Raw genomic sequence first — 27,989 nt, forward strand, 5'->3', positions numbered from 1 at the left:
AGGGGCCTATCTCTCCAACACGCGAGGGGACCACCAGTGCTGGAAACGCGTTCTCGTGTTACAGGCATACAGGCATACGCGACGACATATTCAGGTCCAGGCCCACGCAGTCCAGTCTGGTATCTGGCAAGGGACACTGTAGGACACTGGATGCCTTACGTCGAGGATCTTATGCTCACGGACTTCCGACGAGACGCTTTCAAGGAGCTTCTAAAGACAGAGTATGACATTTCAAAGGGCCTGTATACTGCCGTTGTCACGGTTCGCGCCTTACCAAACTTCCCGCCTCACGTGAAGGCATATGCTGGACTCGCCGGCCTTGGGCAGGTCAACAACCTCGCTGATCGCATCGTTAACCATAAGGACCCTCGCCACAGGCGAGAGTACCCTTCCGAGCTTCATACAATGATGGAGCTGCCGGGTAGTGATACGACGTTTGTAAGTCTGCTCTCCCAGAGGATCGTTATAAACCAAGTCTCACTGTTTTTAGGTTACTATGGCCATATACCCCGACGACTGCCATCGAGGCGAGTTGCTACTGGGTGAGGGCGTTTTGATAACTGGTTTGGGGCTGTATGAATGCTCACAAACCTACGCACAGCTGGCGGCGATCGGTGTTCCAGCATGCAGCATCAGTGGCACAGTGGAACTTGATGATGACGATAGTGAGGCAGGAGCATTGCATTCGCCCTCTTTCGGAATGAATGGAGAGGTCTCACTACGATACGGTATTTCAACCCAAAGCCACTCCAACATCGACGTCAGAAATAGGGCAAGGACTCTCCAAGCACTTCTGACGACTGGTATTGCTGTCTCGTGGGGCGCGGACGTCTTGTTTGGCGTGATGGAGCAACGAAAAATAGCACTTGGCAAGGTTTACATAAAAGCACACCCACAACTCAAAGACAGTTACACCGGTATCCTTGTTGCCAGCATCACATTTAGCCAACCTCCACCCCACCCATATCTGCAGTGGAACTCTGGCCGGGCCTTCCAGGCTGACGATACTCCTGCCCGCCTTCAGCGGTTTGGATTGTGGTTTCAGACCCTTGCACCACATGAATGCGGATTGTGGATTGCTGCAAGGGCGTCGGATCCTAGAGACAAGTATAAGGAGTCGAATAGGGAGAAGGCGTTTGACATTGCGGAACTGTTGACGAAGTATTTTGGGTTATAAGAGAAATCCAATCTTTGGCACTTCGACCTGATCGACACCGACCTCTGCACCGCACCACACGCAATTTATAATCATGCTCGCTCAACGTTCATGTAACAAAATTGACACGCGGGTTCCCAGTGCACCAGCTTTCATAAATTTCCGCCAAAACATCGATGGTGCGGTCGTCAGCGTTGCATACCACACATTCCTCGAAGCTTCTCGCAGCACCGTGGCCAGGCTCACAGAGCTCAGCGCTATTCGTATGTCGTGGGGGACCGCATCGGACACCGCACGGCATCGTAGGCAAGACTGGCAAGGGCATAAACAAATTGATGAATGATCCTTTGCTAGATCACTTCTTGCTTTCTCAGCACTGGATCGTCATACAGGCTCATATCCCTCGTAGCCATATTTCAAATGCTCACTGCAGGACTGTTTACTTGTCGAGGACATCTTCCATTCCCCACTCCGAGGACAAGCCCACCGTATCCTATGCCATGCACAGATACTCGCCTTTATTCTTATCCTGACTGCCATTCTGCATCCAACACATCGATTCATGCTCTTATACCAAGTGTAGCGCCGCATTCATACCCAACTGTGCTCCCAGCAACATCATGCATTCCAGTCTCTGACCATACCAGAAATCATAATTCCACGCTCCTTTCCAAGTTCTCTCATAGCCCTGCGAGCTCAATTCCTCTTTCTAAGCACGCGCCCAGTCGTCGTTGGCGCAGCAGTCGTCTTCTTCGTGCTCGCAGCAGCAGCAACCTTCTTCGCAGCTGTAGTCGCAGTCCTCCTTATTCCAGCCCCAGCGCTACTGCTCTTCGGACTCAAAGTGCTCACAGTCGAGTTACTAACCACGACCTTGCTCTTCGTCTTACTCGCCGCAGCAGTCGTAGTCTTTTTGACGGGAGCTTTGCTCAATGTGGCTGTTTTCTTCGTGCCTACCGCGCGTGTTGGTTTCGTGATAACCGTGCCTTTGGATGAAGTTGTGCTCTGGTTTGAGACATTGCTGCGCATGCTTGTTTGTGAGGTTGTGCGCTGGGGTGAGAGGGTGGGTATACTCGTTGCGCTCGCGTTGGTACTTGTAAGCGTGGCGAGTGCTGGTCGTGGCGGAGGTAGCATCTTCCCTGTTGGTGAACCTGGTATTGTGGTACCCAGTCCAGTCAATGTGCCTTGCTCTTTCTCGCGCGACAATGGACGCGCCAATTTTGCACCTGCTGCTGCGTAGCCGCGTTTCGCGAATGAAGAGATGCCGGACATGGCTGCTTTGAAAGGTGATTGTGGTTTCGAGGGTGAAAGTGGACGCTGTGGTGACTGTGCGCGTGCCTGTTGCTGTCGGAGAGGCGAAGTCTCCCGGACTGGAGCAAGTGGTGGTAACTCTTTGTCTTTGATGGGTGATCTGGGTAGTGTTCGAGAATTGTGGGAGCGTGGTGAGAGCACGCCTGCTGGGTTATCGTTGTTCTTAACAGGTTTCTTCTGAGTCCGTGATGCTGCTCGTTTTGTGGCTGGCTGGGTAGTGGCCGCTGCCGTCTTTGCACGTTTCGCGTTTTTCTGAACCGGCAGATTATCTGGACCTGCGTTCGACGTATCTGGCTCATGGTTCTCTTTGTCGGACGGGATCTGGATAGCCGAGCTCTTTCGTTTACGCGACTTTTGTGAAGTGATGATGGGCTGTTTGGCGGGTGACGGCAGCTTCGATGGACTCGGCAACGCCGGCAGAGGTCTCTCGTCGTGTTGTGGTTTGGCGGGACTTCGGGCAATAGCTTGTGTGGGTGGGGGGTTCGTGTTACTCTGTGAATCTTGATGTTGTGCCATGAGCTCGCCCATCTTCATGTTCCGTAGTCCTATTGGCACTCTGTTTATTCTCCTCTCGATTCGAGATCTCAGATCTGAGCATTGTAACGCGTAGTGAGCTCGTAGCTGTCGCGCTCTTTCTGTGACTGTCCTGGCGTCAGCATAGTGACCGCGACTCCTCATCAATTCGCCCTACCTTCTAGTTGCAAGTTATCTATCAGAGCCTGCTTCTGACCCTGCGTAATCTTCATCTTCTTGGCCGGACTGCCAGTTGGTGTACTTGGTCCATTTTCCATCTCGTCGGATTTGCGCTTACGCGCGTTGTTGGTTGACATGTTGGCGGTAGGGTGTGCAAATGGTTGAAGTATGCGATAAGTATGGGCGACGCGTTACTGCAGCATAGATGTAGTTGGGGCGAGCTTGGTTGTTGAGGTTATCCAAAGTGCTATGAGTGGTATGGAGGACGAGACAAGGTCGAAAGTCGCGTAAACAAACGCCCCCAAACCCGGCCGCGCTTGGCGCACGCAATCCACTAACCTCGGGGTTGATCCACCTAAAATGCCCTCCCACACCCCTAGCTTCCGACACGACCAGCTCTTCATTTCCTTCAATAATGCTCGGTAGATTCACTACATCATTCTCTTCACCGTTCAGCGCTCCTGTTTGAGGGTAGCCAGGCTGCTCCCATGATGATGTGAGTCGTACGGTCGTGGCACGATGTGTCAGATCGTTGGACCTCCTCGACGACGAGGCTCTACTCTGTGCTCCGGACTAGCTGAGTGAAGTCGGGGTTGAGGCCCAAAACCATCGTTCATATTTGTCACGATATGGATGGCTACGAAGAAAGGGAAGGGCATCGAGTAGTCGTCCAGTCATATTCAAATCTGGTATACCTTCCAGAAAGCTGGAATAGACGACTGAACCCATCAGTGTACTGCCTCGGAAGGAGTTCCTGAGAGTCTTTAAGCTAAATGCAAACAAACACAAGGTATCTAGTTGACTTCCACCAGATATTTACAAGATTTACCGTTCTTGAACCACCCCCGTTCGATCGCTGGAAGACGATCAGACGGAAACCAATTATACCTGGCAGGAACGATCGCTTTCAGGAATACCACATGAAGAAGTACAAGCTTAAGGCCGTTCCACTTCTCGCGGGGTCGAGCTTGCTATCAGGAGGTCCTATCCGGACGTGTGGTCAGAGAGGCTGGAGTGACAGAGTGAAGCTTCGAGGGGATCTACCATGATCCTGTCACCTATCCTTCGCATCGGTCTGCCCGGATCGTCCCCTCAGACCTAATAACAGTGGGAAATCGCACAGCTCGAGACGGCCACTACACAGCTGGGAATCTACTTCCTTCGCTGATCTACCAAGACGCATTAAAACAAGGATTCGCTGTGCCCACTGCGGGCAGAACCGACTACCTAGATGTCATCCTACTTCGAGCGTTCTGTCGCCAGGGTGTCCTACCCAGGCTTGTCCTTCGTGAAAACAGCGAACGACATGTATGAGAGGATCAGGATCTTCAACTTTCGTAAAGATCAAAAGAAGAGGTATGGACAGGACCAAAGGGGCCATGACTGCACACAGAGTACAGAGAGAGACACACAACACGTGTCACCATACTCAACGCCGAGCCACGTGCTCAACACCGAGTGCTCCCTCCCCAGATTCATCTGACTTGGCACCACCGGAGAAGGGCATGCTGCCTGTCGAACTTCGGTATGCAATTACAGCGCTAGGTAAAAAAATCGAACATGACCTCTAGGTGCACCTGCAGAAGGAGCAAGACGGTCAGATCTGGGAGATATGGAAAGGTTGGTTCGACGAGGACAGCCATGAAGAGCATGTCCTTGTCTTGACCTAGGCTGGCACACTCGATGCTGCCACGTTATTTGAAGGAGGCGGATTCAAGCTTCGTCGAACCTTGACTACGTTAGAACTACAGACGGATTTGAGTCACATTGGTCCGCTGTTCTAGCTCCTGTACTCTGCAAAAGCTTGCGGTCCTGATATCGCGTGGTAGGCACCTAAGTCACGACTTCGCTTGGTCAGTGATGCGTACACTGGGAGGTTCAGGTCTGCAGTATCGGGTACTCGAAGACCCAAGGAGGATGAAGGTTCCTTCTTGGACGGGTGAGAATCATTGCACGTTCAATGGTCGAAACACTTGTGTACAGTATATGTACAGTCACTACATCACACTACCTTACGACTGCCTTTCGTGCCTGCCTCGGTCGCTCCTGCAGCGGAAGCGAGCGATAACTGCAGCATGCGAACAGCCCCACTTTGATAAGGGTGTCAACTTCATGGGGTGGCGGCCAAATCGAGTATAGCGCTCGAACCATCATGCATGACTGCCGCCTATCTTCTCAAGCTGTCCTATCACGACTTTCCTACCTTCACCATCCTCGTCTCGAATCCCATAACTTATCCTATGACATGACCGGATTTGACGAGCGGAGGAACGCCTGACGCCTCACAAGCTTTCCCTTATCTCGAGTACAAGCTTCACCAACCATGCTCGACGTTACGTACGATTCGTTGGATGGACTTGCCATGTCGAGCTCTAGTTCCCCTCGTGGAAATCGATACGAACAACTAAGCATAGCTTAGCACTCCAGGCTCTGTGACCCGATGTGGTCTTGCACTTTCTCCTTCGAGTCGTGTTTCATGCTCCGCTTGAATTGCTTGCATGCTTGTCAGCTTCAACGAGAACGTCGCTGCTTCTCGCTCGCTTGGTCTTTGACTTATACTCGTCAAATCATTCGCATTTGAAACTCCTGAAGACGACTGCCACAACGTCTGTTAGCCGTTATCGCGCAATCACAGGGTTGGCTTCATGCTCTTCCCTTGAGCGTGAACAGGTCACGAGTCATTACATGAGTGTCTGAGAGTCTGACATTGCCGGCATCAGCACAGCGCCCGTCGCAACGCGAAGTATAGCATATAGAACCCTAACGACGACCATAAACCACCAACAGACCGAAAATATGACGGATAAACACACCACAAGCGTCATCAGCGCCCAGCGCAAATCCGTCTCCTCCGAACCCGTAACCTCAGTCCTCGGACCCAACGAAGCACCCATCCACGACCGCGAATACAGCGCAGATGAAGAAGTCCTCGCTGCCCTAGGCTACAAACCCGAGTTCAAGCGCGAGTTCAGTCTCTGGACGACGTTTTGCGTGAGTTTTGCAGTTCTAGGGCTCCTGCCGAGTTTCGCGAGTACGTTGTATTATGGGATGGGATACTCTGGAACCCCTGGTATGGTCTGGGGTTGGATTGTGGCTATGGGGTTTATTCAGTGTGTTGCTATGGGAATGGGTGAGTGTTCTCTCTTTTGTCCATGGATCTGAATCGGACTCGTCGGTCAGTAACCGGCGACGTTGGGTCGAGTTGTGATCAGCCGAGTGGCAAGGCAACTTCGCTGAACCACAACCACATGGTGGATCGCGATCCTGCATATACCGTATATCTGCGGCCGGACCCCCATTCCAGCCCGGTCACTCGACCACTGCCAAATCATCCAACCTTAGCCCTCCAGGAGCAACATGAGCTAATGATTCCTCTAGCCGAACTCTGCTCCTCCATGCCAACCTCCGGCGGTACGTTAAACTCGTCCCATCCCATACACTTTTCTCACCGCCTCCAGGTCTCTACTACGCCTCCGCAGTCCTCGCCCCACCCGGTTGGGGCCCCCTCGCCGCCTGGCTAACCGGCTGGTCCAACTGGCTCGCCCAAGTCACCGGCGCCCCCTCCGTAAACTACGCCCTCTCCGCCATGATCCTCGCCGCCGCCTCAATCACGAACCCTTCCTATGTCCCACAGAACTACCACGTCTTCCTCCTCACCATGCTGATCATGATCATCCACGGCGTCATCAGCTCGATGCCAACGAAGTGGATCGCGCAATTTAATTCTTGGGGAAGCACGTTTAATATTGTTGCGCTTGTCATTGTGATTATTCTAATTCCGGCGGCGAATGACCGGGAGACCAGGGGGTTAAGTAGGTGGAATAGTAGCGCTGATGTTTGGGGCGGGTTCTACGAGGGGACAGAATTCCCGAGTGGCGTAGCGGTGCTGATGAGTTTTATCAGTGTTATTTGGACTATGAGCGGGTATGTGTTGAACAAGAGGTACGCCGACATACCCACCAGAATCAATCTGACCACTATGCATAGGTATGATGCGCCTTTCCATTTGGCGGAGGAGGTGAGTACCGTTCCGTTCATACATAGTACAAAGAGATACCTGTAACCAAAGGTACTGACGAAGCTAGTGCTCAAACGCCAATATCGCCGCACCCCGCGCCATAGTCCTCACCTCGGGCGTCGGCGGCATCTTCGGCTGGTTCCTCCAGCTCGTGGCCGCATACGTAGTCGTCGACATCGACGAAGTCCTCGAGTCCGATCTGGGCCAGCCCTGGGCCGCACTCCTCCTGCAATGTCTCGGGCGGAAAACTACGCTCGCGGCCCTGTCGCTCACTATTATTGCCGCGTTCAGTATGGGTCAGGGGTGCATGGTCGCGGCCAGTCGTGTCACGTTTGCATATGCGAGAGATGGCTGTTTCCCGTTTAGTCGGTTCTGGGCGCGGGTAAACCCGCATACGAAGACGCCTGTGAATGCGGTGTGGTTCAATGTGTTCATCGGCTGTGCGTGTGTGCTTTTGTTATTCGCGGGTGATATCGCCATCGGCGCGATCTTTAGTATCGGTGCGATTGGGGCTTTTGTTGCGTTTACGATTCCGATTAGTATAAGGACGTTCTTCGTAGGAGATCGATTTCGACGGGGACCCTGGCATTTGGGGAGGTGGAGTTTTGTTGTGGGGACGTTGGCGACGGTGTTTACGACTTTGATGGTGCCGGTTTTGTGTTTGCCTACTGTTACGGGGAGGGATTTGACGCCGGATATGATGAATTGGACTGTGCTTGTGTGGGGTGGGCCGATGTTTTTGGCGGTAGTTTGGTGGGTTGTTGATGCGAGGAAGTGGTTTAGGGGGCCGAAGGTGAATATTGAGCATATGATGATTGGGAGGGAGGGGAATGTTTTGGAGGGGAAGGCTGACGGTGGGAGTGAGGATGAGGGGAGTGGGGAGGGCGGTATGGGTGGGGATGGGAAGCTGGCGAGGCTTGCTTAGAGCGGCTAAGAAGGGTAGGTTGGCAGACTTGACTGTCGGCGGTCTGCTTGTACAATGTGAAGAGGCTTTGAGCGAGCGGAGAGGTTACATCCATGTTTAAGTTGTCAACCAATAGGCCATTTGGCTTCGATCAAATCCCGGGTTTCTTATCTCAAATTGCTGGAGCCACAAAACATATCTGTCAGAACTGGCACAGAAATATATCATTCGCGTGCAGGCTACTGTCAATCGTAGGTCCAAACGAACCTTCCAAGCGTTTCATTTGTATCGTAGCTCCAAGTGACGTCGCCCTCATCCTTTGATGAGGAAGGACCTGTAACGAGTATAGTAACGCCCACCCAAACCTCGAATCCACGGTCTGCACGTGACGGGAGATTCTGAATGTTGAAATCGTCTGCCGAAGACTAGATAGTGGCCAGAAGCGCAGGCTCGTGAGCTCCATCTATGACTTCCTTAAGCTCGATGCCATCCTGCACTGTATAATCAACCTCTGCATATGTCAATATGCTCTTCAGGTTGGGAAACTGATCCTTGTTGATGAACTGGCCATTACAGCCTCGTACAGTCTTTATCTCGACTATCGATATCGCTCGTCTGATGAACGGCGATAGTCGATTTCGATAGTCGTCTCCGCCGCAATCTTCCAAAGACTCTTCGCCAGTAATGCGTAAGGTGATGTTGTAGTACTCGAGGGCTTCTCGACGGACTTGTCTGGACACTGAGAGGAGTGGTTGATGTGCGTTCCATGCGAAAACTGACCTGCCTTTTGGTGAATATACCACGATTTCATTGAAGGCGTCGGCGAGAGCGAATTCGAAGATGCGCAATCTACATTCGGAAGGGATGCACATGAGTGTTGGGGCGGCAGGTACCATTTTGGTTTGGAGCATAGCCTTGCTGATCGTAGATTGCGAGGTTGTTGGGGTCAGAAGGATCTGTAAGGTGCTCAAGGTAGTACGGAAATCATTCATGGCCGAAGTTACCTCGAGGTGACAGATTGCATTCAATTTATTGCGGCGACCAATGTTTTGTCTCACCCAGCACTGATCTCTTTCTGTCGAGATGCTGGAACACTCTTAGTGCTTAGCCTGCATCAACCGTTCTTACCTCAATTGAGGTAGGCATCCTGAGACTTGGGGCTGTTCGGCCCAGCTGGTAAGCGATTAGTTTCACATAGAAAGGTTACTTGCTCCATATACTGGAAGGAAGAAGGAGCTGCGAGGATCTATGTGCAGGATGTCCACTCCATCACTTTGTGTGATAGCCGAGGGTCAGACTTTCTCTGTAATTCTCTTCGACTCTTCCCGGGTTATGGCTTCTGCGATTCGATTGTTCCCCATACTGTTCTACAGTAACGGGATGTTGGGCCGTTGTCAACAATGCCTCCAGGCCAGGTAGCTGTGATAGTCGGGAAGAGTAGATGATGATGGAAATCCAGGTAGCCACCAATCCTTGTTTTATTCGGCAAACCTGCACAAGGGAGTTGCGATCAGTACGTTTGATCCAATGCAACAAAACGCATGCATTTTCTTTACTCTCCACCCGCCGTACCACTTTTCCGCCATGACATGAATTCTCCAGATTCTTCCCTGGTTCGGTCCATAAACATATCACGATGCCGTGAACAGCTCCACAGCTTGCCGCAGCTGCCGCAATCCGCGAGCATGCTGAGCGCAAGAAACAACCAATATGGCTCAGGCCGAGCCAGGTCAGGAACAGCCGGGTCTGAAGACTCACCCCAGACTGCACGTCCCGTCCAAACAAGGCCACCCCATCTGAGATCCCAATCCTACCTATCTGGTATCTCTCCGGTCGATCCGAAACCTCGTAATGCGGTGACCATGCCTGCCGAAGCCAGCCCTCCTATGCACAAGAAGAGTAATGGCACTGCTGACAAAGCAGGACGACAGGGACAGGGAAGGGAGGACGAATCATATGCTAGTTCTTTGTTGCCTAGGCTGCATCTGCCTGGCCACAGGAGCCGATATTCGAAGGATTTCCGGGATAGTGGTAGTAAGGACAAGGACAAGGATGGATCGCAAGGCCACCACTTTCAGTTGCGCCGGAGTCACTCGCATAGGCATACTAAGTCCGAAGTCCCTCGAGGTAGCAATGTCGCAGGCAAGAGTGAAGGCCACGACCAGAACATGACATCGACCATGGATTCGTTGTACCTCACACCCGGTGTTGCAGCAGGCAAAGCAGGCAGTGGCATGCTGGCGCGTGTAACTACGAATCTCTCAAGCAGGCCCATGACAGAACACAAGCACAAGCCTCGTCACCAGTACAGTTCATCCGACGTTCACAAAGGCTTCCATCAAGCTGCTGCAGCGGCGCTTACTGGCAATGCCGGACGACCCGACCTACGGAGACGGGCGACGAGTGACCCGCGAGCCCCTGCCTATCCGAGAACGGGACATCATAGAGCTGGAAGAGAAGGTGCACAAGCACAGTATGGTGACGGGTACTACGGTGACGCAGGGCCGCAGCAGGAGGCTCAAAAGCCGATGAGTGAAGTCGAGGTCTTGTTCTACAAGGCTGAGAAAGCAAAGCGAGAAGCAGAGGAGAATGTGTCGGAGGCTGATGTGCAGAAGTTGACCACCCAGCTCGCTGAGTCCAACGTGGAAATGCAGGATCAGTTGGCAAGCACGAATCGGACGGCTAGTAGCCTGATGAGACGGCTTGACGATGCCCATGATGCTCTTCTGCGCACCGCAAGCTCGTTGATTGATACAATTTCGAGTTTCCAAAACTTGTGCCAGCAGTCGAGCACATTGATCAAGAATTTCGAGAACAAGACGAGCGATCTGGATGATGAGATGAGAGCGACATTGGAGAAACAGCGTACGGCATTGTTTGATGAGCGAGGCAAGAAAGTTGCGAAGCTCGAAGAGAGAGGAAAGAAAGCAAACGACAAGGCTGAGGAAATGAGTCGCCGGCTCGAGAATTGCAGGATGATCGTAAAGAATTACACAGAACGGCAGCAGACAAAACGGCGTGCATGGAAAGGCGTGATTGTCGGTAGTCTTTGGGGCTGCGCATTTATTGTCTCCGGTCTGTTACTCGGATTCGTGTTGTGGTGGTATAAAAACTATGGTAACATCGTGAGATATGATGTGCACGAGGCGGTTGCTATGGCACTTGAGCATCGAGGTCTAGACAGTGTCCATGGGCATCTCCATGAGGTGGTGAAGGAGCGATTACAGATATCAAAAGCACAAGACGAGACAAAAGCATTTCGAAGCGTGCCTGACGATGTGAAGGCTGTTCTGGAGGATATCGCGACCCGGCACAACGGTACGATTGAGGAAGAAAGTGCCACGCAGCAGTACGTCGATCCTTCATCAGATGGCAGTTTGGCCGAAAACAAGAAGCTCAAAAAGCTTTTCGACAAGCTCGAGCTCTAATGCACAGAGAGACACCAGGCAAGCGCCTCATCACGAAGCATCGCACTTCGCTTATTGCTGCATCATACGATACCCTGTACGAATACGTTGACGAGTGTTATTTCGTTGGACAGCCAGGCAGTCACGTCTGCCCCGCCACAGCAGCTGCTCCTGCCGTGTCTAAAGCTTTTGTAGATTACCGAGGCAAGTTCCAGCTGCCTCGTTTCGAAACTCACAGTCACCGGTTGCTTGTTCCAGGAGTTTATGTGTGGCTGATCTTCTGTCGTCGGTCGATGACTCAACTGCTACTGCTTCTAAATCCTCCTCCCTTGCCCGCTACCGTTGCTATGCGCCTCTGGCCATATCTCAGAACAAGTCTCGACCACGAGTTGATCTGTCTGTCCCAGATAACGTCCACTTTGACGCGATACAGGACGGCCTACGCTCCCTGGAGCTTCTTCAAAATGAGGCACGAGCAGGTCTTATGGCCTCAGATCTGCTGTGCACTGCAACATATCTAGCGAGGTAAGGAACTTTGGGAGCCAATCACATCCACCGTTGGATCGTCCCGCTACTCCACTGCACAAGCCATTCAACCTGGAGTCAACTCCAGGATTCAGCCTGACTTCTGTATTTTTGGCAGCAGAATGACATATAGCCACGCCACACTCGTCCACATTGAGAAAGTGGTTGTCGCATTGTTCGAAGTATCCGAGAGGCACTCATGAGCAGATCAAAGTCTTATCTGCAAATGAGTTCACTGCAGATCAGATGGCGCCATCGGTAAACTACCACACCCCAGATGAATGGGAAGCAATACGGCCTGTCTTCACAAAACTGTACATTGTTGATGGTAGAAAGCTTAGTGAGGTACAAGCTATTCTCGCCAATCACTACGACTTTACGACCACGTGCGTCGCTATTCGATCTTTCTGTGCGCACAGACACTGACTTCCTACAGCGTGAAGCAATGCAAGACCAGAATTACTCAATGGAAGCTCGCGAAGTACAACAAGGTATGGCCCGTGCTTATGTATGTGAGCCAAGCTAACCTTGCATGAACAGGAACGAGATCTGCTGCATGTACTTCGCAGGATCAATGAAACAAGAGCTCGCGACCGACACATGAGAGCCAGAAGTTTTGGCAATCCTGTCACCTTAGAGGACATTGAGAAGCACTTTCGACGGAAGAAGCCTAATTTTGAAGCGCACAATCCTGATGTGGACCTTCCGACGTCCCCTACTCCATCGAACATAAGTTGTACTTCGTTAAGCCGCTCGCCTTCGCCGGAACCTACTGCTGCGCCAAAGCAGCCACTACCCGAGGGAACGACCTCAGGTTTACCACTGTCGTCTGACACAAACTCATACAGCTCATCATCGTTCTCTGGGCAGAGCGACTTGCTAGATCCGTCTGCGCCAGACCAGGTGCCCTTCCTACCGCATCGAAACAACATTGTCGGCTTTCCTGTCCACCATCATGACTTTGGGAATAATGCAAGCAGCCATGTGTGCCCAACAATGTTCATGCCGTCGCAGATGCCCCGTCCGATGATCATCGACTCTGTCGAGCGCGGCTTCTTCAACCTCCGCGACCTAATCGATGTGGATTTTGCTGCTATCAACCACAAGTACCCAAGCTGGTGGAAGTCCCTCGATAGCATCGCCACCGACTTCGATGATGCACAGCTTAGCTGGATGGCCAGCCGGCACGACCAGGCACGATCTAGCTATGACAAGGTCTTAGCTGCTGTGACACCATACGCTCAGATGCCTAGCATTGCGTTGCTACAACTAGTTTCATACTTGTTGAGCTGGACGGCTTACTCTGTTAGTAAGGACTTAGTACAGTCACTCTTCGCCTATCTCGACCGACTGGAAAAAGTGAATCCGGATCTTGCTTACATGCTCGGATGCCTCGCCAATCCTGACCATGCAAAATGTGCTATTTCCCTCTACCAGAATTGCGTGTCCAAGTACCTCACAACTGGACACGGAGCAAATTCTATGACAGTGCTTCGGATGAATATGAAGCTTTGCCGGCATGCATTCGCCACAGACGACCAAGAACCTGCTTGGGTGCTGTTAAGAGAGATTCGTAACCTGCGCACGATCTACCAAGAATCAACCACAGGACTCATCACTCCGGAGCTGGAGGAGGAGCTCGACAATACATTACAACTCTTCGAAGACCGTACCATTGCAAAGACCAGCCTAGAAGAGGCTATGAGTGCCTGCAACATCGATGAAGCCTCAACCGATCAGTTCGAAGTTACCCACGGCGCACAACAGCATTCAATGTGCAACTTCAAACTAGGCCTCTACGCTGTGGCGCACAAGCAAGCAAAAGCAACTTTGACTTGTTTCAGAAAGCTCTACGGTAACGATGATCCTAGAGCGGCCTCGGCCAAAGCTCTTCTGGACCGTGCCGAGATGCTCAAGAATGAAGTGCACGACGCAGGCATCGACTGGCCAACGGGCGACTTTCACGACTGGAACGAAACGGCGCAGTATCTCACACCGGAGACGATATGTGGCTCTCCGTCGACCTTTGATCAGCCCTTCACTGCTAAGTCCCACACTACAAAGAGATTGAGTCGCGGCTCCTTCCACTCACAACGATACCCGCCTCCACCGCGTTCGTATCCTCAGCCAGACGAGCTTTCTATCTATGACTTTCCCAGGCATACTGGCATTCAACGCATGAGCTCCTGGCCGCTGTCCGATACCACTAGCATAAGTGACGACTACGCCGTGTACTCGCCCGCATTCGCCAATAGTCCTGGTTACCAGTTCATGGCACCGACTTCGGCTCCAGCTGATAACCTTGTCTTCGAGCTTGAAGACTAGACTACCACAACGCGAACACATTTTTGAATGATTTTATGATACCCATGTATTTCGACTGCCCGGCATGGCGTTTGGTCGGAGGTGTAACATCACCATAGGGAGGAATTACTTGTACGTTCAGTTCCGGTCCACGCACTACGGGACCATGTCTTGCACGACGGTTGTGCATATATGCATCTGGATTGGACTTTTGGCTTGAGAGAACTGGGCGTCATCTTTGACCGTTGGGCAGGTTGCTTTCTCCGATGGAATGCACTACGATCTGTCACTACTAGTCGTATGGGGCTCATACTGTGCATTGGGCGGTGTTACGGAACTTAGGAAACTTCCAGGCAGTCCTTGTATTGAACAAGGGAAGTAGACGTTGCGGCTTCGTTGTCACCAAGAAGAATCAATGAGATCACGTTCACACACGCACAAAATGCCCACCCCGATCAGTGGTTTTTCTGTGCTATGGTGTGACACACGAGAATACTATGAACGCTATGGATGACGGCATGTTCGCCGGCGGTATGTAGGTGTTCAACGTGCTTCGTACTTGCTCGGAAGCGACGATATCGAACAGTACCTAGGATTTTCGAATAAATTTATTCCAGACTACAAACCCCACATCACCAGATCCACGCTTATGTGTACGACAGTGACACTACGCATCTTGCTCGTAATGTCACAACTCTTCTATCATCATTTACAAGCATACAGTATCTTAAACGGCACCAAAGGTCGAAAGGACGTAGCCTCTCTACAAGGTGGCGCATAGAAAGTGCTAGGTATGGCGCGGCGATCGCCGAGCTTTCATTGAGGTAGTTTAGGGGCGGATCATGCCTTATTAAGGTGCAGGAGTGGCGATGTCCGGGCGGTCTTCGCACGACCGGTTATTATCGAGCAGATCAGCGCCATGTACCTGTCGAGCTAATTATTGCTCATTGGCATCGTGTCAGTCATCTCTGTTGTATTATTGTGCTCGGACATTTCGTCGTCATCGCTGTCATCATCGGAAGTAACGCAAAGACTCCGAGTAGCAATTTCCTGCGCTCTGCGTAGAAAAGGTAGTGCTTCAGAGCCCCAGTCTCTCAGCGAAGAGTCCAAGCCGTATACAACACTAGATACACCATCTGCGTCTGTGTACTTCTCGCTGTCGCAATGGTAGAGGTTGTCGAGTATACCAATGTCATATCTCGCGCGCGCCAACGATCGGTAGTACTCGTATCTTTCTTGGTGACTGAGATCGTCAGGATCCAGTTTCGCCGCAAGTTTGAAACGTCGGACAGCTTCCTGCATGTGCCAGCGTGCTCCGAACGAATGTGGGCCGTGCTTGTCGAATGCGGTGGCTGCTAGTCTCCGATACATTAGTGCTGCTGTTGAGTGCATCTCGGCCATTTCGACGTCGGGCAAACCGAACCAGGTGAATAGGGGTTCTTCAATCCATCGACTTCCTTTCATTGAGAGATTGGGGGCATGGTTATCGGCCCAGCTGGGGTTGGTGTCAGACCAACCGCCGTACGCTATGTATGCGGCCTGCTCGTTTCCTTGAATCAGACGGACAGTGGCTAGTAATAGCCGCGCGATGGTATCACTGGACCAGTCGGGCTTTGACATATTGAGTGCGACCCACATCGCGGGGTGAGGCAGTGCTTGCCCTGCTAACTGGATCAATGGTGGACCAATATGAAGAGCAAAAAGCCCTGCTTCAGCCTCGAGGCCAAGCTCGCGCAAACGGACGGCTTCGGTCACCGCAAAGACGCCTTCGAGGTAGGCTAGGGGGATCGTAGCAGGTCGTGTAGTCATCCTTTCGATATCGGGCGCAGAAAAATGGTTGAACCCTTCTTGATGGAACGAGGTTAGACAACGTATCTTAGAGATTAGAGGCACGATCTGTTCCTGGAGTATGCGTTGCAAGGACGCTGGCATGGGCGTGCATTTGATCGAGAGGTGATCTAGCATACCTTTACGGCAGCCTTGCATTAGTTTGATGTTGCTGTACAAGTACATGAACGACTGATAATTGAAAGCGAACACGATCCTGGTATCTGCACGCTTGAAAGAACGTGTCCTTTGGCTTGCATTGTTGGCTCGACCGAGCTGGATGGCAAGGGTGGATCGGCTTTGAGGAAGGACATCGTCCCAGATCTTGTCCAGAAGCGGAGTCCGTTTCGACTCGCGCTCTAAGCCACGTATGTAACGCCTTTCAGATGCAACGACCTCAATCCACAAGCAATCCTTGGCTATTCTGTCGATGGCCATCTGGCGAAAAGTACGATTGAGGTGTAGCAACGGCGTAGAGAACAGATCTGTCATGGTGATATCTGGCAGCACGCCACATGAAGGTGTGTTGGGTATTTTCAGGGCAAGTGCTACTATCATGCTCCATATTTCTGGTGGAAGCTGTGGCAGCTGGACAGGTTCTGAACAGCGTAGACGCTTGGACTTCCTGAAGGAGCTAACTGGCTGACTCGATCTTTTCCTCTTCGTCGCCATGTCGTCGAACGATGATATGCATACAGAAGCATATTATACGTTGCTGATTGAGCTTCCACGGCTTCCATCAGGTGTCTACCAAACTGGTCCACTGCGCGATGGAAAAAGCGCCACTTACCTCATTGCCCCCAGACGCGTCGCCAAATCACGTGCTTCACTCCCGTTGCTACTTCCCTGACTTCTCCTCCCAACGCAACTGCTTGCGCTTGAGCAACAAACCTTCAAAATGGCGTCAAAGCTGGCGATGCTTGGGATCGAATGTTCCGATAGCTGTAAGCAATGGACCTTCCTATAATGCCATCCGACATGCGACGATATCGCGAAATATGGACACGCTTACCGCCCTGATGTTCGAAGCTCTTCTCCGTACACGTGATGGTGATACTCCACACCTTCCAATGTTATCTATGTTCCGAGAAGAACATGGAGAGGCACATGATGACATGCCGGCACGACAAACGTACTGATGCCGCGACGTAACGGCAATGACGGCGGCGTCAAGAAAAGGGTTTCAAGCGCCTGTAAGCGCTGTCGAAAACACAAGATCAAATGCTCCGGTACAGCTCCATGCAAAACGTGCGAACTGCGTGGCGTACGATGCGAGTTCGAGGCAGACGAGAGAAAGGTCCTAGTCAGCGAGAAGTACCTGAACAGTTTGAGGGGGAGGTTAGCTGGACTCGAGGGCAATGACGACCTTTCGTATATCCGGATTACCGAGACTCCAATCAGCCAAGCTGTTGCTTCCGCTGAGAACCACAAGACGGACGCATCAATGACGATCAATGGACACCAACAGTCCACAGCTCACGATGTGGGTAGGCCAATACAAGGGGAGACACCAAGCTATATGGAAGACATCGCAACGCCTGTCGATCGAGTACCAAACCCGTTGGTACGGAAGCAGCCAGCATACACGCAGGATGTTGGTGGAAAATTGCGGTACCTAGGACACTCATCTACATGGTCCTTCAGCCGCCAAGTCCTTGAGCTTGTGCATCAACACTCTCCAGTACCTGACCCATCGTACAACGTTGAAGGTGAAGCCTACGACTTGACTTGGAAGTCCTCCGGCCTTGTGGACTTGACCGGTCTGCCCTCTCAAGAAGTCTCCTTGTATCTTGTGCAGACAGTCAAATTTCGAATATCGACACTATTTCACATATTAGATGAAGAGGATTTCGCTGCCAATATCAACAAGCTGTATGCTAACCCTTCAACGTACGCACAGACGGCTAGGGTCTGGTTCGTCCATTACCTCCTCATCATGGCGTTCGGCAAAGCACTTACGTCGAACGCGCAAGCAGGCAGCCATCTTTTCGTTCGTGCACTAAGCTTGCTGCCAGATGTGCCTTCGCTGTGCATGGAACCTGTCGAAGCCACCGAAGTCTTATGCAGTATCGCACTTTATCTTCAATGTATAGATCACAGGACTGCTGCCCACATCTACATAGGTCAAGCGGTGCGCATGGCACAATCGTTTGGCTTGCACACAGATATGCAAGTACCAGATATCGGTGACAGCCTAGTGCACCGTTGTCGACGAATATGGTGGACTGTATATGTTCTTGACCGCAGGTTGTCGGCTTCAGTTGGAGCACCGAGCGCATTGCGAGACGAAGACATCACTGTGCCAACCATCTCAGGGGATGGGACGTCCGCCGCTTCAGTCATCAATGTGAGGATTGGGCAACTTCTGGGGAACGTTCTGGGCTCGGTTTACAGTGTGGACAGCAAACTGGACAAGAGATTTGTGCCGACGGTTCGGACTGTTTTGACAGGCGCCGCCGCACTGTCAGACGAACTATCTGCCTTTTCTGACAGTTGCTTCGGCGAGGTGTCTAGAGTCGCTGCGCATCTTAATCTGGCTTATCATCAATGTATCGTCCTGACCACCCGGCCATTTTTGTTCTACCTCCTGAAGAGACGTCTCGAAAGTGGTCGAACATCAGCTACATCACCACTCTCTTCCTCGGCCAAAGGAATTGTTCAGGTGTGTATTGATTCCGCAACACAGATCGTTGCCACGTTGTCGACCCTTAGAGAGCACGATTTGATAGATTCCTTCCTTTCATTCAACCTCGACAGCGCATTCTCCTCCGCCTTTGTGCTCATTATGGCCACTAGTGTACACCCGAAGCTTCTTCCGGACAACGCCTGGCTCACGGTCGCATTGAGATATTGGATGATATGATCTCTAAAGGCAGTCCGCTAGCGAAGCTCAGAAGATCAGAAGTTGAGGAGCTAGCACAAATGTTCAAGGCTTTCAATCAAGGACGTCCGCCCGAATTCGAGTCTCCTGCCCAGTCTCAGTCGGCACCGATAGATCATGCAAGCCTGCCGAGTCTTGGTGATCCATTCTTTGACGAGTGGAACCTCAACGATGGGCTGTCTGGCGAGCAGATAATGAGCCTTGCAGATACGCTGGATGGCAGCGACCTTGCTGACCTGTGGCTTCAGAGCGGTCAATTTGATCATGCGCTAGCATGATCTACCAGGCACTGCCCGGTCTATCCATGCGCATCAGTCAAGATGGGAGAGATGAGGTCACCTACATTTACTACGCTCCTGGTCAGTGGCCAACTAAGGCATGATGTACGGCTATTGCACGTACTACGGACGGTGTACGGCCTTACTATAGCTCATTGGAGCCGACGTGTCGGATCGCCCATCCGCATCACCAAAGTATGCTGAATATGTTTCGCTTGTGTACTCCGAGTGTGCCTGATAATCACGCTAAACTATTGCGGATAGAAGTCGCCAAAAACGCTCACCGGCCAAGAGATACAATGGAAGACAACGACTTGCATCCTAGGACTTGGGGCATGGAACACTCGACAACTACGAGAAGCATATCCCAATAACCACCACAATCTTACGGCTGAGAGTGACGATTCGGGATATCATGCGGCCAGCACTGAGGAATTTCCAGACAGCGACATTTGCGAATGTAAGGAAAAGCTTGCCTGATGCGATGCAAGATCTGAAGAAGGCAACCGACGCTGATACCTCAGAAAACAAAATTGACCTTGGCGCTGGTGTCTACCGGAACGAGCAAGGTCAATACCATGAATTCGATGTTGTCCGTCAAGCAAAGTTCAGACTTGATGCATTGCAGCTTGGCCATGACTACAGCGCAACAACGGGTGTTTCTTCTTTCACGAGCCGAGCTGCGAAGCTGCTTTTCGGCGAGGAAAGCCCGGCGGTACGTGAGAAGCGTATCGCGTCTGTTCAGACTGTTGGAGGCACAGGCGCAAACCGAGTTGGCGCCGCCTTTCTGAGAAGAAATTTGTACAGTTACAGAGAAGCTGCCACAGTATACCTGGGTGAGCCAGCATGGGGCAACTATCGACCACTGTTCGAGAACGCGGGCTTTCGGGTGAAGACCTATACCCATTGTTATAGGGGTGCTACTGGGGCTGCGTTTGATGAGGTGGTCAAAGCAATGGCTGAGGCACCTGAGCGGAGTACCTTTGTGTTACAGGCTTCCTGCCACAACCCTACGGGCCTGGACTATAGCCGAGAACAGTGGCAAGAAATTGGAGAACGAATGTTACGACGGCAGCATTTTGCCTTCTTCGATGCTGCATATATTGGCTTTGGGAACGGAAAAGCTAATGCCCGTGAGGATGATTCATGGGTTCTGCGACATTTCATGGCTAGTGGAGTCGATACTTTGGTCTGTCAATCATTCTCAAAAACCTTCGGTCTCTACTCTGAGCGAGTCGGTGCGCTGCATGTTATTTGCCAGTCTGCTCCTATTGCGGAAAACGTTTTCGATCAATTACGTGCACAGACAAGATGGGAAGTTTCTTCCGCACCAGCTTATGGTGCGAGGCTGGTCGATATTATCCTCGCTGACCATCAGCTGACACAGCACTGGCTTCAAGAGCTTCATTCAGCAGCCGCAAGAATCGACCTCAATCGCCGGAAACTCTATCACCTTCTTAACAGTATGAGAGCTTCAGTAGGGTGGGCGCACATGGCTAGTGAGAAGGGCTTGTTCTCCTACTTGCAACTGAGCGAGTCACAGATAGAAGCATTGATGAAGGAGCATCATGTGTATTTGCCGCCTAACGGCCGAATCAACGTGGCGGGCCTCACTCAGGCGAACATAGGACGAGCTGCGGAGGCCATCGGTTCAGTCACCCGGAGGTAGACAGTTTCTGGGGCGGCTCTGTCTTCGACTGACCAATTGATTGCATGCAGTACTCGGATCCTACAAATGCATCAGTGCACTCGGTTTCTGTCCCTATCATCGATTCCATCTTCGGAACGGGGCCCGGTGCCGCACCTGCATCATGAACATGCATACGCGAGTCGGTCTGGATCACCGATCAGGTACTCGAAGCCGACAGCCACGGGTCCCAGACGTATTCGGACTCCTGTGTGAAGCACCATAGACCGCCGCATATCAGCACACACAGGAGGCGCCAGCGAGGACCACTCGCTGCGCAAAAACCATGAAGCACTCATTCTTCTTGGCTCGTTCAGCACTAGTTTCGCCTTCCTTCCACTGTCGACTGGCTTACTTTACCCCTCGTCTAAGCCGGGCCATCGATCATGTCAAGATGTACGATGGTTGCAGATTAATCTCTCAAATGGCGGACGTACCTACAGCCATCGCCAGCGAGAAGCTTGTTGCTTCCTTCCCGGGACAGGTCCAGATGCGGGCGCCCTTGGCTCAAGCGAGCACTACTACCTTGGTGAGGTCACTGCTGCTCGGCAAATGTTTTGCATCTCCCACGCTCTTTCCGATGTGTATGAAATTGATGAAGGTTATCATTAACTCGAACTCGGCACTACTAAGTCCAGATAGGAATATTTTCCTTCGGGCTCTGGTTCGTGGACTCATCTACAACCATTTCTGCGCTGGAGTCACTCCGCAAGAAGTCAAAGAGAAGGTGGCTAGCATAAAGGCGCAAGGCTATGCTGGGGTAATCCTAGGATTCTCGCGAGAGATCGTGGTTGATGATCATGAAGACGGTCTGATGAGTGAAGACACGCAGCGGAACAGCAACGACAAGTGTATCGGTGAGTGGTTACATGCAAATCTTGATACACTGAAGCTTATCGGCACGGGCGACTACATGAATATCAAGTAAGTATATTCAGGACTGTTTTTGCTCTGCTAATTTACGGTCTAGATTTACCGGCGCCGGCCAGAGTACCAGCGAAGCGCTTCTGGCTAAGAAATCGCCGTCGAGGCAGATGCAGGAAGCTCTGGACACCATAGTCAGGCAAGCGCGATCTCAGGGCACTTGCATCTGGGTGGACGCCGAGCAACAAGCATTCCAGCCGATGGTCGACAAATGGGCTATTGATCTCATGCGGAAGCATAATCGAGATGGCCAAGCCTGGGTCTACAACACAATTCAAGCTTATCTTAAAGCGTCAAGACAGGTCGTGCTAGAGCATATGCGCTTGGCCAAGGACGAGGGCTGGACATTGGGCATCAAGCTGGTTCGCGGTGCCTACCTCACAAGCGACATGCGCGAACGGATATGGGCTACTAAGCCAGAGACCGATGAGAACTATAACTCAATAGTGCGAGACGTTTTGTCGAAGTCATTCCCACCGTTCGATAAGACGTCCTTCCCTGGCGTCAACTTGTTCGTGGCAGGGCACAACAAAGAGAGCATCCGCATGGCGACAAAGCTAGTCCGCGACCTGGTTGCTAGCGGTGAGGACCTCAAACCCGTCGGATATGGTCAATTGCAGGGTATGGCGGACGAGGTGAGCTGCGAGCTGGTGCAACTGCGAAAGGCTGCCAACGACTCTACAGGGCTATCAGAGGAGGAGGCAAGACTACGCAGGCAGATGGCGCCGCAGCCGTACAAATGTCTTGCTTGGGGTAGCGTTTCAGACTGCATGCATTTCTTGACGAGGAGAGCCGTCGAGAACGCGACAGCTATGGACAGATTGCAAGATGGTCTTGTCGAAGTTAGAGCCGAGCTCAAGAGGCGGTTTCTGCCGTTCCGCTCCTAGCATTAGGTACTGTCAGTCGTTCACACGCCCTCCGACACCTTTGATGTTTTCGACAAATGTCAAATCCGCACGGTGCTGCCTACAGCTCTTCTCCTATAACTAGTACCACTTCTCGCTGTGGCGAGCAGCATTAGAACTATCCTTATTCGGCGTCGACGCTAACTTTCTTTCCCTCATGATGCGAATCCTGATCACATATGTTCAGTATGCCACTTATGCTTCGAGCTCGAATAACTCATACGGCGGGTCGGGGCCTTACTTGCGCAGCTTTATTTCGCCGTATATACCGCGGGTCATTAGTGCACAACTGCCAAAATCGAAAACTAGCGTGGTTTTCGTCATTCGCCCATACTGAGGATGTGTACTACAGCTGCACGCAAAGTTTCTAGCCTTCTTTGTTCTTTTGTTGACGAGTCTAGTACAGTCTACTGCTAAGTGAGATATGGATTCGTTTATTAAGTGTCTCTTAGAGAGGAACTTCGCGTCGGATAAGGTAAGAGTTAGGATACTACGGCGAAGTATTAAGATAATATGTAGTAGAGGTCTCTCTGTACTTCCGTATACCTTTTTCGCTTTACCTAAGCATTATCTGTATCCGCCTTAATATACTACTTAGTAGTAGGTAATGTTCGTAGGATATAGCCCCTCGTCTTACCGATCTAGCAGCGATATCTACCAGAAAGAAACTGACGGAGGGGCTTTATAGGCCGCGATCTCTTTTGACCGGAAGGAGCAAACCACGCTAACTTTTGATTTTGGCAGTTGTGCACTAATGACCCGCGGTACGTATATTAGCTTTCCGTAGAACTCGTACTTCGATTGAACGATCACGTATGTAGGGGCTGAAGTAAACAATCGCCTTCAACCTTTTCGCGACTGTTAGTTCCTGACATGGACCGAGGATGAATCTACGTGACTCTCTGTCATTCAATCGTGTGAACACTCGCCGGCGTATTGGCTGTAGCCATCTTGCCTACACATCTTCGCCACCATGGCGCTCGCTTCAGGTCAAACAGCAACCAATTGACCGCACCCACTGATAGCAAGGTCTCAGTGAGTTGATGTGGAAGCCAAGCTCCATACACACTATGGCTACGGGTTGATGATGATTCAATTCGTACCACTGGCATCGTGTGCATCGGTCGGGCTCGGGTCCGCCATCCGAGCACGCATATGCTTGCTATCGGATCACTGTACTACCATGACAAGGGAATGCAATAACTGTGAGCCGGCCAAAAACTCTTCATCACTGACCACAGACCCTCACTGCTCAAGACTACAAGCACAGCTATCATCATGAATAATGTCAGGCTGCTCTCAGCCAGATGTCCTCGCCGATCTCCTTTTGCCAGATACGTCCACGCCCGCAAAGCCCACTTATCATTATGGCACCCTCCAACCTTCCAAAACGAAGCAGTGAAATCCTACGCAAAAGGCAGTCCAGAACGCACCGAAATCACAAACGCCATCAGCAAGCTCAAAGCCCAGCGACCGGTCAAAATCCCCATTTCCGCCGGTGGCAGGATCGTCAACGACAAAGCCTCCCTCAAGCAGGAGAACCCATCCAAACACGCGCAGATCGTAGCAGAGTATGCCTCAGCAAATCCCGAAGACGTCAACATCTGCATCGATGCCTCGCTAAAAGCAAAACCTGCCTGGGAGAAATTACCATTCGAGGACCGAGCAGCAATCTTCCTCCGAGCAGCCGAGCTAATCCCAGGTAAATACCGACAGGACCTAAACGCAGCGACGATGCTCGGCCAAGGTAAGAACATCTACCAGGCTGAGATCGATGCCGCGGTCGAAACGGTCGATTTCATCCGGTACTATATCCAGCAGTGCTTCAAACTGTATGCGCAGCAGCCGGAGGTGCATACCCCTGGTACCTGGAACAAACTGCTCTATCGGCCGTTGGAGGGGTTCGTCTATGCTATTGCGCCGTTCAACTTTACTGCTTTGGCGGGGACACTCGTGGTTCCGGCCCTGTTGCTTGGAAATGTCGTGGTGTGGAAACCATCGGATTATGCGTTGCATGCTAGCTGGGTGTTGTATCGGATTTTGCTTGAGGCGGGCTTGCCTGAGGATGTGCTCAAGTTTGTGCCTGGGGATCCGGTCACGGTCACGGATACAGTGCTTAAGAGACCTGAGCTGGGCGGTGTCTCGTATATCGGGTCGACAGCGGTATTCAAGGAGCTTCTCGGCAAGATTGGAAGGGCTACAGCGAATGGAACATATAGATCGTACCCGAGGGTGGTGGGGGAGACGGGAGGGAAGAACTTCCATCTTGTCCATCAGTCCGCTGATATTAGGAACGCAGCGATCAATACTATTAGGGGCGCTTTCGAGTATCAGGGTCAGAAGTGCTCTGCTACGTCCAGGGCCTACGTTGCAGAATCAATCTGGCCTGAATTCAGGAAGATTCTGGTCCAGGAGACCGAGAAACTCCAAGTTGGCGACGTGAATCAGTACGACAACTTCATCAACCCTGTCATTCATCGCCGCTCGTTCGAGAAGCTGAATGACTGTATGGAGAGGGCCAAAAACGATCCTGACCTCGAGCTTGTGACGGGTGGCAAGACGGATATGTCGGAGGGGTACTTCGTTCATCCCACTGTGTATAAGACCACGAAGCCGAACCACGAATACATGGAGAAGGAATTGTTTGGGCCGCTGTTGACGGTATATGTGTATCCTGACGACAAGTTCTCTGAGGTACTGAGACTTATTGATTCCACTTCGGCCTATGCATTGACCGGCAGCGTGTTCGCGAAAGACCAGTATGCGTCTAGGGAGGCACAAGAGGTGTTGAGACACAGTTGCGGTATGTTGTACCTGAACACGAAGTGTACGGGGTCGATTGTTGGTCAGCAGCCGTTCGGTGGCAGTAGGGGTAGTGGCACGAATGACAAGACGGGGACGGTGGGCTTGTTACAGCGCTTTACGTGTGTGCAGACTATCAAGGAGGAGTTTGATTTGGCTGACGAGGTTATATATCCATCGAACAAGATTTGAACTTGCTACATGCTAGTCTGATAGCTGTTAGACATCTGACATCGAGCTCGCGATTCGCGTATCAAATCTGAGATCCATCAATCATTCATGGTGTTCTACGATTACCGGATATTTTTGGATGCAGACAACAGCGCTCGGGTAACAACACTGCTCAGACTGACGGCGCTGTATAGGAAGATTATTCATATCGCAGCAGACACGTTTTACCATATGGCACATCTCCCCATCAACCAATAAGATATTGGACAGCCACATGGAACAAGGAATGCGATGATCGGATGCGCATGCCGAGTTGTCTTTCGAGGCCGGGCGATTCCGCGTCTGACCACGAGCAAAAGTTTAGATCTGGGTTGTTGCCTCAGTACTGATTGCAGTCGCATGTTTGGCATCGAGATCTTGGAGTAGATGCTTGTGGTTGTTGCGTAACGAACCTCAGTGCGGCGTGAGGGGGTCGCGGCGTGGTCTCCAACTGGCCCTATCACAATATTGCCCGATTCGGTTCCTACACCTCGGTGCTGATCTGATGCACCATTGAGCCATAAACTTACCACAAGAGCATAACGTGGCAGACTCACCCTTACGACGAGCTGCTTATTGCCTTTGCAAATCATTCGTGTCCCATCGTTAGAAATGACTTCACCAGAGAAGGCAATCGCCTTCGTTGGTAAGCAAATGACACCAAAAGATGGATGAGCACTCATGATTGACACTGGTCGCAGGCTTGGGTGTTATGGGCTACGGTATGGCCGTAAATCTGAGGTCGAAGGTTGGTAAAGAGACCACTTTGGTAGTGTGCGATGTGAACCAGGAAGCGATTGATAGGTTCAAAGCTGAAAACTCAGATCATGGCCCGATAGAAGTGGCCAAGAATGGTTTCGAAGCTGTTCAGAAAGCGGTAAGTGCGCTTGCAGAGATCTCAAGGTTCGGATCCTCGAGGTAGGGCAGCTGACTGGATGCCACCACAGAACACATTGTTCACTGTGATGCCATCGAGTGATGCAGTCAAATCAGTATATCTGAACCCAGACACTGGTGTCCTTGCAGGCGCTGGAGCCAGCACAGGCCAACAAAAGCTGCTGATTGAGTGCGGCACCATCCCACAGAGCATGATCAAGGAGGTCGCAGAAGCATCTCGGAAGATTGAGGGGGTGGACTTTATCGATGCGCCAATTTCTGGTGGACCTATTGGATCCAAGGAGGGCACGCTCAGCTTCATGGTCGGTGCCCCCAAAGGACTCTTCGAACGAGTCCGACCGCTTCTTGTTCACATGGGTAAGCCGGAGAGCATATTCCACTGCGGCGATGTGGGCACCGGTTCGGCCTTCAAAATAATCAACAACTATATCTCACTGATCAGCGTGCTCAGTGTGTCAGAAGCATATAATATTGCCTCGAGGATGAATCTAGACCTCAACGTTCTCACAGACCTGTTCAATACCAGCAGTGCTCAATGTTGGGTGACCTCCAAGAACAATCCTGTTCCAGGTATAACACCTAATAGCGCTGCCAGTCGTGGCTATGAAGGAGGCTTCCGACTTGAGCTGGCTCATAAAGATCTGTCTCTGGGCAGAGAGCTGGCTGAAATGGTTGGTGCGAGGCGAGACCTGCATGAGGTGGCGTTAAAAGTGTATGAGGAAGCCAAAGCGGATCCAAGATACGCTGGAAAGGATGCAAGAGTGCTGTACAAATTTCTGAATGAGAACTGATTGCTCCTTCGGGTCTGGCGCGCAACTAGATTGTCAACCAAGAGTGTTGACTGTTGGTACCGCCGCATCGGTTGTTCAGAAGGTAATCAGGGTTTCTCATGGAATGAGGACATGTCATCGCTCTTTGTACGTATCTATTGGCCATAGTCACCCTTCAACTGTAAACGCACATAGCACGCTCATATATGCTGCCGCTCAGGTTGCGGCCATACGTCTGGTCTCGGATCAGACATTGCGTGACAATAATCCTCACTCCTCATCTAGAACCCGGCCGAGAACGGATGGAAGCACGTGACTTTCGGGCCGCTTTGATCTTGTCCGTCGGTGCTCGGCAGCTGGACGCTCGTAGGCCACTAGTTGTGACGGACGAGGATAATGCCTTGAGGTCGTTGTCCGTTCCAGATGTGTTACCATTCGACGAGTGGGGCTCAGAATCTGCGTGGAAATGGGTATAAGAGAAGGCACGTCCCTC

At 51.6% G+C, this 27,989-nt stretch overlaps 12 protein-coding genes across 12 annotated transcripts; 9 read left to right on the plus strand and 3 right to left on the minus strand.

Moving 5' to 3' along the window:
* Positions 1 to 150: 150 nt before the first annotated feature.
* PMZ80_007030 (uncharacterized protein) lies at positions 151 to 1,177 on the plus strand (the record flags this gene model as incomplete). The annotated part of the gene is made up of 2 exons (XM_064875438.1): positions 151 to 438; positions 491 to 1,177. 2 exons carry the CDS (start codon positions 151 to 153, stop codon positions 1,175 to 1,177), a joined length of 975 nt encoding a protein of 324 aa, XP_064728703.1.
* Positions 1,178 to 1,852: 675 nt separating this feature from the next.
* PMZ80_007031 (uncharacterized protein) lies at positions 1,853 to 3,294 on the minus strand (the record flags this gene model as incomplete). The annotated part of the gene is made up of 2 exons (XM_064875439.1): positions 1,853 to 3,105; positions 3,156 to 3,294. 2 exons carry the CDS (start codon positions 3,292 to 3,294, stop codon positions 1,853 to 1,855), a joined length of 1,392 nt encoding a protein of 463 aa, XP_064728704.1.
* A 2,659-nt stretch (positions 3,295 to 5,953) lies between these two features.
* On the plus strand, positions 5,954 to 8,100 carry GPT1 (GABA/polyamine transporter; the record flags this gene model as incomplete). The annotated part of the gene is made up of 4 exons (XM_064875440.1): positions 5,954 to 6,287; positions 6,536 to 6,568; positions 6,616 to 7,175; positions 7,243 to 8,100. 4 exons carry the CDS (start codon positions 5,954 to 5,956, stop codon positions 8,098 to 8,100), a joined length of 1,785 nt encoding a protein of 594 aa, XP_064728705.1.
* A 404-nt stretch (positions 8,101 to 8,504) lies between these two features.
* On the minus strand, positions 8,505 to 9,071 carry PMZ80_007033 (uncharacterized protein; the record flags this gene model as incomplete). Its single annotated transcript, XM_064875441.1, has 1 exon — positions 8,505 to 9,071. The coding sequence occupies one exon, from the start codon at positions 9,069 to 9,071 to the stop codon at positions 8,505 to 8,507; it is 567 nt and encodes a 188-aa protein (XP_064728706.1).
* Positions 9,072 to 9,764: 693 nt separating this feature from the next.
* Positions 9,765 to 11,507, plus strand: PMZ80_007034 (uncharacterized protein; the record flags this gene model as incomplete). The annotated part of the gene is made up of 1 exon (XM_064875442.1): positions 9,765 to 11,507. One exon carries the CDS (start codon positions 9,765 to 9,767, stop codon positions 11,505 to 11,507), a length of 1,743 nt encoding a protein of 580 aa, XP_064728707.1.
* Positions 11,508 to 12,257: 750 nt separating this feature from the next.
* Positions 12,258 to 14,336, plus strand: PMZ80_007035 (uncharacterized protein; the record flags this gene model as incomplete). The annotated part of the gene is made up of 3 exons (XM_064875443.1): positions 12,258 to 12,397; positions 12,448 to 12,502; positions 12,552 to 14,336. The coding sequence occupies 3 exons, from the start codon at positions 12,258 to 12,260 to the stop codon at positions 14,334 to 14,336; spliced, it is 1,980 nt and encodes a 659-aa protein (XP_064728708.1).
* Positions 14,337 to 15,248: 912 nt separating this feature from the next.
* PMZ80_007036 (uncharacterized protein) lies at positions 15,249 to 16,814 on the minus strand (the record flags this gene model as incomplete). The annotated part of the gene is made up of 1 exon (XM_064875444.1): positions 15,249 to 16,814. The coding sequence occupies one exon, from the start codon at positions 16,812 to 16,814 to the stop codon at positions 15,249 to 15,251; it is 1,566 nt and encodes a 521-aa protein (XP_064728709.1).
* Positions 16,815 to 17,280: 466 nt separating this feature from the next.
* Positions 17,281 to 19,301, plus strand: PMZ80_007037 (uncharacterized protein; the record flags this gene model as incomplete). The annotated part of the gene is given in 2 exon segments (XM_064875445.1): positions 17,281 to 18,937; positions 18,952 to 19,301. The coding sequence occupies 2 exon segments, from the start codon at positions 17,281 to 17,283 to the stop codon at positions 19,299 to 19,301; spliced, it is 2,007 nt and encodes a 668-aa protein (XP_064728710.1).
* A 415-nt stretch (positions 19,302 to 19,716) lies between these two features.
* On the plus strand, positions 19,717 to 20,970 carry PMZ80_007038 (uncharacterized protein; the record flags this gene model as incomplete). Its single annotated transcript, XM_064875446.1, has 1 exon — positions 19,717 to 20,970. The coding sequence occupies one exon, from the start codon at positions 19,717 to 19,719 to the stop codon at positions 20,968 to 20,970; it is 1,254 nt and encodes a 417-aa protein (XP_064728711.1).
* Positions 20,971 to 21,412: 442 nt separating this feature from the next.
* On the plus strand, positions 21,413 to 22,799 carry PMZ80_007039 (uncharacterized protein; the record flags this gene model as incomplete). The annotated part of the gene is made up of 2 exons (XM_064875447.1): positions 21,413 to 21,912; positions 21,959 to 22,799. 2 exons carry the CDS (start codon positions 21,413 to 21,415, stop codon positions 22,797 to 22,799), a joined length of 1,341 nt encoding a protein of 446 aa, XP_064728712.1.
* Positions 22,800 to 24,095: 1,296 nt separating this feature from the next.
* On the plus strand, positions 24,096 to 25,811 carry PMZ80_007040 (uncharacterized protein; the record flags this gene model as incomplete). The annotated part of the gene is made up of 1 exon (XM_064875448.1): positions 24,096 to 25,811. The coding sequence occupies one exon, from the start codon at positions 24,096 to 24,098 to the stop codon at positions 25,809 to 25,811; it is 1,716 nt and encodes a 571-aa protein (XP_064728713.1).
* Positions 25,812 to 26,441: 630 nt separating this feature from the next.
* On the plus strand, positions 26,442 to 27,517 carry PMZ80_007041 (uncharacterized protein; the record flags this gene model as incomplete). Its single annotated transcript, XM_064875449.1, has 3 exons — positions 26,442 to 26,475; positions 26,531 to 26,706; positions 26,777 to 27,517. The coding sequence occupies 3 exons, from the start codon at positions 26,442 to 26,444 to the stop codon at positions 27,515 to 27,517; spliced, it is 951 nt and encodes a 316-aa protein (XP_064728714.1).
* Positions 27,518 to 27,989: the final 472 nt, after the last annotated feature.

Source organism: Knufia obscura (genome assembly GCF_036327395.1).
Source record: "Knufia obscura strain CCFEE 5817 isolate CBS 148926 chromosome Unknown scaffold_8, whole genome shotgun sequence".
Taxonomy (NCBI): domain Eukaryota; kingdom Fungi; phylum Ascomycota; class Eurotiomycetes; order Chaetothyriales; family Trichomeriaceae; genus Knufia; species Knufia obscura.